The 12,648-nt window shown below is 39.3% G+C and overlaps 1 protein-coding gene across 3 annotated transcripts in view; it reads right to left on the bottom strand.

Annotated features, from left to right (window-relative positions):
* AXDND1 (axonemal dynein light chain domain containing 1) overlaps window positions 1–12,648 on the bottom strand; it is a 51,794-nt gene that overhangs the window by 27,960 nt on the left and 11,186 nt on the right. For all 3 annotated transcript variants that reach the window (XM_054711668.1, XM_054711669.1, XM_054711670.1), the window contains exons 9-11: window positions 11,816–11,937; window positions 6,531–6,671; window positions 5,703–5,807 (exon numbers count right to left, since the gene is read on the bottom strand). In XM_054711668.1, coding sequence (XP_054567643.1) covers window positions 5,703–5,807; window positions 6,531–6,671; window positions 11,816–11,937 — 368 coding nt within the window. The remainder of the gene's footprint in view (window positions 1–5,702; window positions 5,808–6,530; window positions 6,672–11,815; window positions 11,938–12,648) is intronic.

Raw genomic sequence — 12,648 nt, 5'->3', positions numbered from 1 at the left:
TTTCCTTCGTGTTTACCAGAACATACCTTTTCCTTCTAACCTACACTGAAGCTTCTCTTAGAATTAAAAGCCCTTCTGAGATTAAATACAAACACAAAAGTAGTAAAATTAATAGAAGCATTTGATAAACCTTTTAAAACACATCCTCCTAAGGCAGTGGTCGGCAAACTGCGGCTCGTGAGCCACATGCGGCTCTTTGGCCCCTTGAGTGTGGCTCTTCCACAAAATACCACGGCCTGGGCGAGTCTATTTTGAAGAAGTGGCATTAGAAGAAGTTTAAGTTTAAAAAATTTGGCTCTCAAAAGAAATTTCAATCGTTGTACTGTTGATATTTGGCTCTGTTGACTAATGAGTTTACCGACCACTGGCCTAAGGAATATTAACTTTGCTACATGAATTAAAAGCCAGCAAATCATTGAATCCTGGCTGCTTTCAAACTACAATGGCACGTTACAGAGGCAAAATTGATTGTGTAATTGCATCAGAAACCATATGTCACCATTTGACCCTTCACAGAAAAAATATTGCTAACCCCAAATAGAGAATAAAACATTAAGATCATAGTAGAGCCCTAACCAGTTTGGCTCAGTGGATGGAGCGTCGGCCTGTGGACTGAAAGGTCCCAGGTTCAATTCCGGTCAAGGGCATGTACCTTGGTTGCAGGCACATCCCCAGTGGGAGGTGTGCAGGAGGCAGCTGATCAATGTTTCTCTCTCATTGATGTTTCTAACTCTCTATCTCTCTCCCTTCCTCTCCATAAAAAAAAAAAATCAATAAAAATATATTAATAAAAGAGAAACCAAGATGGCGTCATAGTTAAACACCTAAACTGCAGCCTCGCACAACAATTTCAAAAATACAACTAAAAGACAAAACGGACATCATGCAGAACCACAGGAAAGCTGGCTGACTGGAAATCCTACAACTAGAAGGAAAGAGAAAACCACAAGGAAAATCAGAGGAGCTGTAAAAGCCTGAGGTACGGAGACACGTGTGCAGAGAGGATGGAGCCAGAGAGGACGGGGCGGCTGAGTGCCTGGCTGGCATTCTCTAGCAGGAAGGAGATAAAAGCTCCAGACTGCGCTGAACCCCAGCTCCGACTGCACTGAACTCTAGTTTCGGGCGAGACCCTGGGGACCCAGGCTCATACTGGGGGAATGAGGCTGTAAGGCAGAAACTCAGGGGAGTGGCAAAAGGCAGAGCTCCGGAGGTGCGCACGTGAATGTGCGCAGAGGACGGACTGTTGACTGTGCCACTGAATTGCCCTAGTGGGAAGGAGACAAAACCTCCAGACTGCACTGAACCCCAGTTCCGACTGCACTGAACCCCAGTTCCGGGTGAGAATCTGGGAATCCAGATTCATTGGGGGAGAGACTAGACTGTTTGGAAGCAGGTGAAACTCCAGGGCGCCTTTCTCTCAGAGGTGCTTGCAGCTAGTACTGAGGGACACTGAGGGACACTGAGACCCAGAAACCTCATAGGGCGGGGCTGACGGGAAGCCAAGGCTGTAGGCTCCACCCTGAAACTCCGCCCCATCCAAGCTGAGCACAGAGGCTTTTACAATTTTGCAAGTGTAGTCGAATAGGGCTGTCTCCCGGCGTAGACACAGCTGATTCTCACAGCCAATTGGCCTGGAGGTCAACTCCTCCCACTGATACCAACAACAATCAAGACTTAACTACATCAAGGCTGTACACACAGTCCACAAAGGGGTGCACCAAGAGCGTCCACCTCAGGTAACTGGGGAGGCCAAGCCACTGGCCCATATAGGACAACTAGCACACAAAGCTACCCTACCAACTCAGGGAAGCAGCAAAAATGCGGAGACAAAGAAATAGATCAAAAACCAAAGAAATGGAGGAAAACAAACGACTGGAGATAGAGTTCAAAACCACGGTTATAAGGTTTTTCAAGAATTTCCTAGAAAAGGCTGATAAATTTAGCAAGACCCTCGAGGATATGGAAAAGGACCAACTAGAAATTAAACATACACTGACTGAAATAAAAAATATTATACAGACACCCAACAGCAAACTAGAGGAATGCAAGAATCAAGTCAAAGATTTGAAATATAAAGAAGCAAAAATCACTCAAATGGAAAAGCTAACAGAAAAAAGAATCCAAAAATTTGAAGATAGTGTAAGAAGCCTCTGGGACAACTTCAAGCGTACCAACATCCAAATTATGGGGGTGCCAGAAGAAGAGAGAGAGCAAGATACTGAAAACCTATTTGAAGAAATATTGATTGAAAACTTCCCCCACCTGGTGAAAGAAATAGACTTACAAGTCCAGGAAGTGCACAGAACCCCAAACAAAAGGAATCCAAAGAGGACCACACCAAGACACATCATAATTAAAATGCCAAGAGCAAAAGACAAAGAGATAATATTAAAAGCAGCAAGAGAAAAACAGTTAATTACCTACAAGGGAGCACCCATACGATTGTCAGCTGATTTCTCAACAGAAATTATGCAGGCCAGACGAGAGTGGCAAGAAATAGTTAAAGTGATGAATAGCAAGAACCTACAACGAAGGGTACTCTACCCAGCCAAGCTGACATTCAGAATTGAAGGTCAGCTAAAGAGCTTCACAGATAAAAAAAAGCTAAAGGAGTTCATCACCACCAAACCAGTATTATATGAAATGCTGAAAGGTATTCTCTAAGAAGAGGAAGAAGAAGAAAAAGGTAAAGATAAAAATTATGAACAACAAATACATATCTATCAACAAGTGAATCTAAAAATCAAGTGAATTAAAAATCCGATGAACAGAATAAACTGGTGAATATAATAGAATCAGGGGCATAAAAAGGAAGTGTACTGACAACTTTCAGGGGTAAAGGGGTGTGGGGGGTGTGGGAAGAGACTGAACAAAAATTGTACACTTATGGATGAGGACAGTGGAGGGGAGGTAAGGGAAGAGGGTGGGATGGGAACCAGGTGGAGGGGAGCTATTGGGGGGAAAAAAGAGGAACAACTGTAATAATCTGAACAATAAAGATTTATTAAATTAAAAAAATATATATTAATAAAAATAAAAGAAGACCATAGTAGAATCACTAAAATCCTCTCCCAAAAAACTAGACTCACACTATTCATTACGAAAATGCAAACAAAAACCAGGTATCTTTTCATACCTATCCAATTAATAAGATATGGGCAAAAGGCAACTCTCCCATACTGATGAGTGGATATATACTGGCGCAACTACTTTGTGGAATATTTGGCAACATCTAGCAAGACTAGGCTATGCATATTATATGACGCAGTAACTCCACTGCTAGGTATACATCCCTAGAAGACTATCACTCAAGAAGACATTAGAGGAACCAAGATGGCGGCATAGTTAAACAACTAATCTGCTGCCTCACACAACAATTTCAAAAATACAACTAAAAGACAAAAACGTCTACCACCCAGAACCACGGGAAAGCTGGCTGAGTGGAAGATTTACAACTAAGAAGAGAAAGAAGCACAATCGCTGAAAAGCTGAGGTACGGAGGCACGCGAATCGGCCGGCGGCGGGCGGCTGGGTGCGCGGCTTTTCTTCAACCCGCAGGGAGACAAGCTCCCGATCACTCTGAAATCCAGTTTCTGGGGACACTCGGGGGACCCAGACACCTACGGGGAGAAGCTGGACTCTCGGCCATCGGGTCGGAAAGTGAGAGTGACTTTTTTGCGGTGGTGCGCCCAGCAATCATTGTTTACTGCGCTGGAGCGCGGGGCGCAGGGACTTGGAAACGTGGAAAGGCAGAGACAGCTGACGGCAGCCATTGCCGTTGGCCACGCCCCAGCCTAGTGACGTCCTGAGACCCCACCCAGCCCTGAGGCCCCGCCCTGAGGCCCCGCCCCACACATTCTACAAACCCGCCCCGGCTCCACACAGCGGCTTTTGCATATAAATGGCCTGTTCTGGAGCAGCTTAACCAACTGCAGCTCCAGTCAGACTGCTCCAAAACCGCCCAAGCAAAGGAGGAGGAAACTAGCCCTTGCTGTAGCTCCTGCTGGGGGACACACAGTACACAAGGGTATACCAAGAGTGTCCACCTCAAGTAACTGGGAGGCTGACCCGTTGAACCAATAGGACACCTAGTACACAAAACTACCCTACCAACTTAGGGAAGCAGAGAATATGAGAAGGCAAGGAAACAGATCACAAACCAAAGAAATGGAGGAGAACAAGCGACTGGACATAGAGTTCAAAACCACGGTTATAAGGTTTTTCAAGAATTTCATGGAAAAGGCCGATAAATTCAATGAGGACCAACAAGAAATTAAACATACACTGACTGAGATAAAAAATATTATACAGAGACCCAAAAGCAGACTAGAGGATTGCAAGAATCAACTCAAAGATTTGGAATACAAAGAGGCCAAGGACACTCTTCCTGAAAAGGCCGATAAATTCAATGAGGACCAACTAGAAATTAAACATACACTGACTAAGATAAAAAATATTATACAGAGACCCAAAAGCAGACTAGAGGATTGCAAGAATCAACTCAAAGATTTGGAATACAAAGAGGCCAAGGACACTCTTCCAGAGAAGCATGAAGAGAAGAGAATTCAGAAAGTTGAAGATAGTGTAAGAAGCCTCTGGGACAACTTCAAGCGAACCAACATCAGAATTATGGGGGTACCAGAAGAAGAGAGAGAGCAAGATACTGAAAACCTATTTGAAGAAATAATGAACGAAAACTTCCCCCACCTGATGAAAGAAATAGACTTACAAGTCCAGGAAGCATACAGAACCCCAAACAAAAGGAATCCAAAGAGGACCACACCAAGACACATCATAATTAAAATGCCAAGAGCAAAAGACAAAGAGAGAATCTTACAAGCAGCAAGAGAAAAACAGTTAGTTACCTACAAGGGAGCTCCCATACGATTATCAGCTAATTTCTCAACAGAAACCATGCAGGCCAGACGGGAGTGGCAAGAAATATTCAAAGTGATGAATAGCAGGAACCTACAACCAAGACTACTCTACCCAGCAAAGTTATCATTCAGAATTGAAGGGCAGATAAAGAGCTTCACAGATAAGAAAAAGCTAAAGGAGTTCATCACCACCAAACCAGCATTATATGAAATGCTGAAAGGTATTCTTTAAAAAGAGGAAAAAGAAGAAGAAAGATAAAAATTATGAACAACAAATACATATCTATCAACAAGTGAATCTAAAAGTCAAGTGAATTAAAAATCTGAGGAACAGAATAAACTGGTGAACTTAATAGAATCAGGCATAGAATGGGAGTGGATTGATAATTCTCAGGGGGAAAGGGGTGTCTGTGTGGGGAGTATGGGAAGAGACTGGACAAAAATCATACACCTATGGATAAGGACAGCGAGGGGGGGGGAGGTAAGGGAAGAGGGGGGGTAGGAACTGGGTGGTGGGGAGATATGTGGGGAAAAAGGAGAAACAATTGTAATCTGAACAATAAAGATTCATTAAAAAAATAATAATAAAATAAAAAATAAAAAAATAAAAAAAATAATAAATAAAAAATAAATAAAAAAAAAAAAAAAAAAAAAAGAAGACATTAGACATCTACAAGATGTGCATTACAACAGTGCCCGGAGGAGTTAATATATGTAATGGACTTTACACTGTTGTAATTTTAAAAAACCTTCAAATGTTTCTATAAAGTTTTGAAATAAAGTGTGAAGCAAGTATGACATAATGACAAACATTTGGTAACTCACTTGGCATTCTTTTCAGCATCTAAAAGAGCTTGTGCCAAATCCTGGTGGGTCTTCTCTGCATCCTTTGTTAACTTCATATCATGTGCCCGAACCAAACACAGCTCCCTGAAATAAAGCAAAGAACTTTTATAATCATAGTTAAAGATTTCCAAAACTTTCTACCCAGGAAAATCAAGTTTATACTCAAGAATCTTCGCAGTTATCACTGTACATTTCTTCCTAGTTTTTCCACCTTACAAACCAAATCAATAAACCTAGTGTACATCTGGATGGAATCTTGCCAGGTTTGTCAATGGAATCAGGCTGTCTAGAAAAGGCAGAAAGAAAATGTGGGGGTATTCTCTAGAATGGAGTGAAGGTAGGTACAGACAGGCAAGGCCTCCAGGCTGCTCTATCCTACCCTCTGACCTGCCTATCCTACCCTCTTCATTCCTGCCACTAATTACCTTGCTATGAGTTTAGGTGATCACTGACCTAAACTCACAATCTGATTGCTATATAATGCTTATTCTCTTTGGCATTTGAACCTTAACATCCATAATCAAGGCACTGCTCTGTAAACCTGATTTAAAAAAATCTCTATCTTAGATAGAAGAACCAGATCTTTTCCCTACTGAATATACACAGAGCCCTAGTTTTAACCTGTGTAATCCATGCCTATATGTCTATATCTACATCTACATCTATATCCAGTCCTTTCTGTTCTCTTGCTAAAGATGAAAAGAAAACAAGAGTCCTCACCTTTAACCATTTTACTTTCCCTGAGTATTCTTGACTCACTTTAGAGGCATGGCTTTGACTTTTGTGTTTAAGATAATCATTTTTTACCTGGTCAGTTCCTCAATAACATTCTTAAAATTGTACAATTCTTGCAAAATGCGCTGATCCATCAATCGCTGAGTTACCAGGTCCTTGTAGAAGTCAATCATCTGCCGGGCAATTTGGTCAAGCATTTGTACATACCGTTCTCTGCATGATAAAGAAGGAAACCAAGACATCATGAAGAAAAAGAAAAAGGAGCGAAAATATGAGAGAGAAAGCAATGTTAGAGAAACACTGAACAGACACAAATGCAAAAAAAGAAATGGATTCAGGCTGTGTATTCCTACTATACTCATACACATGAATGAACTTTGAAGAATTTTAACCAGTCATAATTGGAACATGGGAGATGCAAAACAGAATAGAACATCTTTCTTTCCCAAACTCTATCGGGATAAGAACCATGTCTTACATATTTATAACATCTAACAGAGTGCCTTGAATATAGTGTGATTTTTATAAATAGGTGAATTCGTGATTAAAACCACTTTCCTCTCAAACTGACCAAAATGTAACCACTATTTAAAAAGAAAAAAGACCTGCCCTTGCCAGTTTTCTCTGTGGTTAGAGTGTCAGCCCATAGACCAAAGGGTCTCTGGTTTGATTCCTGGTCAAGGGCATGTACCAAGGGCAGGTACCTTGTTTACAGGTTCAAACCCCAGCTCCTGGTTGGGGCTCATGCGGGAGACTATCAAAGTGTCTCTCTCACTTTGATGTTTCTCTCTCTCCACCCCCCCCACTTCCTCCCTTCCACTCTCTCTAAAAAAAAAATCAATGGAAAAAATATCCTCATGTAAAGATGAAAACAAACAAACAAACACCAAAAACTTTAAATACAAAGTTGTTTCTGAATAAAACCAAACAAGATATTTGGAAATGATTACAGATGATAAATTACAAATACCATAACTGAGCAGTCTTCATTTATATTAAAAGTGACTGAGGTATTTTATCCTAACCCTGAGACACCAAAATTATAATATATTTGAGTTGGAATGGTCAGTTAGTTTAATCTCTTACCCTTGGGCAGAAAGATTTAAACACTTAAAGTGAAAGAGAGTTTATCAGCTTAATATACAAGTCATATATGAGGAAATACCAATTTTAAGAACACCTTCAGGATTTCCCCTCCTACTAATATAGGACAAAATACTCTGCAGGGCCTTCTCATTACAAAACAACTATATCCATGCTACAGCATAGTTTTTGAAGCATTAATGGGCTCTCAGGAAGGAAAAAAAATGTCTCTAGGAATAAAATCAAAACAACAAACAAAATACAATTAGCTAAGAATGGAATAGGAAGTGGTACGCAGTATTTATTAGGCAAACCCAAAGTCAGGGTTGCCCCAGTAAAAATACCAACACTGAAACTAAGTCTTCAGACATCTTTAAAGTAGAAGACCAAAGTGTAGAACTACTGCATCAATCCAGGATTCCAGAAGGGAGAAAATGCAAATACTCCCTTCAGGAAGCATCCATGATTTATGTCCTAATGATTTAATGATTAAGATTAGTGAAGCATGAGCCACATAAGCAAAGTCTGCAAAATACTTATATAAATAAACCATTATGAATGAGACTCAGATGAAACAAAAAACAGGAGGTTTACATACTAACCGTCTTCATATATTAGGATTATCAGCTTTAGAATATAAAACTATGCATGAAATATTTGAGAAACAAAATATGGAATCTAAAAATTAATAAGTAATAAAAAATACTTATTAAATATGATGAGACAGATATGGAAAGAACCAACAGAACTCTTAGGGGAAATATATAATTATTGAATGGCAAACTCAACAGATGGGTTATAGCAGTATAGCTAGTTCAAGAAGATATTAATGTCCTGGGAAAAATTACCCAGAATGCAGCACAGAGACAAGGAAAAAGAAATTATGAAAAGGAGATTAAGAGACAAAGAGCATAGAATGAGAATGTCTAATATAAGTCTAATCAGAGTTCCAGAAAGAGAAAACAGAGAATGGAGAACAAACATTCATCAAAGAGGTGATCATGGATAATTTTTTTCCTAAAACTTATGAAGAACATTATTCTATACATAGGATTATAGTGTAGATACAACAATTATAAAAAGAAATCCAGTGGGACTAAATTTACTCTCTGGCCTAAAATAATGACATCAACAAAAAAAAGAGAAAATATGTGAAACAATGATCAAAACACTGGATATCATACAATGAAAGAAAGTGACACCTGAGAGGTCAGAAATAAAATAAGCCCTCTGGTTCTCCCACTGGACTCTCTGAGTTAAGGAGACAGAGCTAAGAGTCTAGAGAGATCAAAGTGATTAGAGTTCAAAGGACAAGTACCAGAGAGAAAGGAGCTGCAGAGAAAGAGACCTCTGGAAGTCTGCAGAGGGTTCCCCTTAAGCATGCAGCTAAGTAATGACCAAGGTATAAATGTGAACAAACTACCTGAGACCATGGTGCCTATTCTAACTGGCCGGATAGGAAAAACTCATGATTTATGGTGCACTGAATACAATTCAAAGAAAAGTCTTGCTTCAGTAGTTTTCACAAATAATTAGCCCTAAATTGAGCACTGTTTGGTCCCGTCTAAAGGTGCAAAAGGATCAAACTGTTTTCAAGTAATTTTATCATGTCCTGGACAAAACTCAAGAATATTTTTAGGAATACAAAAATATCCAGCACTCGTCCTAGCTGGTTTGGCTCAGTGGATAGAGAGTCAGCCTGCGGACTGAAGGGTCCCAGATTTGATTCGGGTCAAGGGCACATGCCGGGTTGCAGGCTCGATCCCCAGTAGAGGGTGTGCAAGAGGCAGCCAATCAATGATTCTCTCTCATCACTGATGTTTCTATCTCTCTCTACCTCTTCCTTCCCCTCTGAAATCAATAAAAATATAGATAAAAATATGTATATGTATATAGTACTTAATAGACATTTAAATACATAAAAATAAATGTCAATATAAAATGAAAATTTATACATATGACAAAAGACTAGTTTCTAGGATACATAAAGAACTACAACTCAATAATAAAGAGACAACACAATTTTAAAATAGGCAAACATTTTAAACATTTCACAAAAAGAACACATCCTCAATAAGCTCATGAAAAGTGCTCAACATAATCAGTTGGCAGGGAAATGCAAGTTAAAACCATAATAACATACACACCCACCAGAACTGTTAAAAATAGAAAGACTTGCAAAACCAAATGTGAGCAAAAATATGGAGTAACCAGAACACTCCTACATTGTCAGTGGAAGTATACAATGGTACAGCCACTTTGGGAAAAGATATGATAATTTCTTATAAAAATAAATGTAAATCTACCTTATGAACTGGTACTCTCACTCCTACATATTTATCCAAGAAATTAAAGTACATTTTAAAGATTTAAACAATTATGTTCATAGTATTTTTTTTTCAAAATACCCCCAAACTGGAAACAACCCAGTGTTCATCAATAGGGGGACAGATAAACTGGTTTTTGTTCCATCATACCATCTATATATATAAAAGCCTAAGTGACCGAATGACCGGAAGGACTGGAATGACCATTTCCTGGGGACTTCTAATGGATCCTCACAACAAACTTGTGAAGCAGGGAGAACTCTCTAAGACAGTGGTCCGTGAGGTCCAAAAGGTTGGTGACCGCTGCTCTAAGATACCGGGTTCAGGACAACAAAAGACTTTCTAATTGAAGGTTGCCCCTAGACCTTCAAAAGAGCTCCTACCACAACGAAATGCTAGCCACTAGATTATTCTGGACCTACGGAATGTTTCACCATTCCACAACACATCATGAGTGTTTGCAGCCATCACCCCGAGACCTCATTGCCTATTCTCACCTAGTTTGTATTCTTAACTCCAACTTTACCCTATTCTAAATCCTTGGCTTTGAAGACCTATTCTGATCCTATCTCTGGAAGTCTGGAGTTAGTATTTTTGTCTCCCCAGTGTCTGACTCAACTTTTCTTAAAGAGCTTTGTTTTGCCTGCCTGTCTCTTTCTTTTAGACTTCCTGGGATAGAACCCCACCCTATTTTGGCCTCTAGAATCTAACGCCTAAAGTCAGCTAGAAGATTCCTGCTTACACCAACTCCTCAGAAGGGGAAGGTTTGGATATACTGTAGGTCATCTAGCTCCTTTGCCAGGATTCCTCACCTATCCCTCCTGGCTTTGTTCTTAGGTTGACACTTCAGATTTTAGCTGTCCCTGTCCTCATTCTAATTTGGCATTCTCCAGCTCTTAATGATGTTCCAACAACTTACTCCTTCGTATCTAATCTTGACCGTCTCTTATCAATGGCTTTGCTCCTAGTGTCTCAGCACTGTCAGACAGGGGAGGTCAGCTTCCATAAATCACAGTGGACAAATAGGGCAATTTTATGTTATTAATGCCCATTCAGGAGAAACAGATATGACTCTATAGCAAGTAAGCTGTAGAATCCGGTACTTTCATTCTCCTGTTTCTTTCAGCTTTTGGAAAGTACCAGTGTCATGAGGAGGAGGATAATAATAATAATAATAATAATAATAATAATATTTATTATCATCATCTATAATAATTATATTTATTGAGTACCTAATTCTGTGCTTTCATTTAAACTTCACCACAATCCTATGAAGCATCTTAATGCTTGACAGAGTAGACAATCAATAAATATTACTGACTGAGTAATGATCAAATAAACAAATGAAAATTTTCACAGTAGCTATTATCTTCATTTACAGATGAGAAATATAAGGCTCAGACTTTTACCTAGATCACAAACAGGTGATATTTTGAAACCAGATCAGTCTATCTTCAGAATCTATACTTTTTCCACCATTTCACATAGCAGTTCACTCCCAATCATAAAAGAACATGATGTCAAACATCTCAACAGCAATCATCTTAAGGAAGTTCTCAACTATTATATTTTTATTATAGAAAATACAATAAAAATGTAATTAGGGCCAAAACCGGTTTGGCTCAGTGGATAGAGCGTCGGCCTGCGGACTAAGTGGTCCCAGGTTCGATTCTGGTCAAGGACATGTACACTGGTTGCGGGCACACCCCCTTTGGGAGGGTGTGCAGGAGGCAGCTGATCGATGTTTCTCTCTCATCGATGTTTCTAGCTCTCTGTCCCTCTCCCTTCCTCTCTGTAAAAAAATCAATAAGATATATTTTAAAAAATGTAATTAGGCTCCTTCTTATCAATAGGACAGAGAAGTGTACTTTTGTGATTTTCTCAGATGCAGAGATAAAAACAGAATTCTAATATAAAGTTCTGGAATACTCTAATAACAGCTCTCACCTGATTTTGGACAGTAGTTCTCCTCTATCTGCACAGTCCACAGTGACTTGTCGAATAAGTTCATGAAATACTGTATTATAAATGGTCTGTTCCTTCTTCAATGTATGTAGCAGTTTGTGCATCTGGCAGAAGATAAGTTAATTACCATTTATTATGGTCTTGTCAGTAAAAACGTTTTAGGATTGAATTACCCTGAATGTGAACTAAGTTTTAGGAACACCTTGATTAATTTATTTCACTTACATTTTCTGTTATAAATATTTATATACAAAAATTATAACTTATTTTTAAAAATCTGTGTCTAATCATTGAACCTCTTTATATGATGCACTGAGGTCACAATATCACTTTTATGTTATTTCTGCCAAAATACAAAACCTGAATCTAATTATGACTACACATTAGACAAACCAAAAATGAGGGACATTCTACAGAATAAATGGCCTGTGCTCTCCTAAATATCAAGATCAAGACACACAAAGAACTCTTTCAGATTATAGTTGTCTAAAGGAAAGTGACAGCCTGGCCGGTGTTGTTCAGTGGTTGAGTGTTAACCTATGAACCAGGAATCTGAGCCTTATATTTCTCATCTATTAGATACCTGGTCAGGGCACATTCCCAGGTTGTGAGCTTGATCCCCAGTAGGGAGGGTGCAAGCGGCAGCCAATCAATGATTTGCTATCATCATTGATGTTTCTATCTCTCCCTCTCCCTTCCTCTCTGCAATCAATAAAAAAAATTTTTTTTTTAAAGAAAAGTCACAAGGAAAAGCACTGTGTGATCCTGGGATCCTGAAAGAGCAGGAAAAATAGTGATGAAAGCCATTATAAGGA

The sequence above is a fragment of the Eptesicus fuscus genome, chromosome 22 (assembly GCF_027574615.1).
Source record: "Eptesicus fuscus isolate TK198812 chromosome 22, DD_ASM_mEF_20220401, whole genome shotgun sequence".
NCBI lineage: Eukaryota > Metazoa > Chordata > Mammalia > Chiroptera > Vespertilionidae > Eptesicus > Eptesicus fuscus.
The sequence above is the reverse complement of the archived record's forward strand: the minus strand, read 5'-3'. Positions and strand labels throughout refer to the sequence as shown.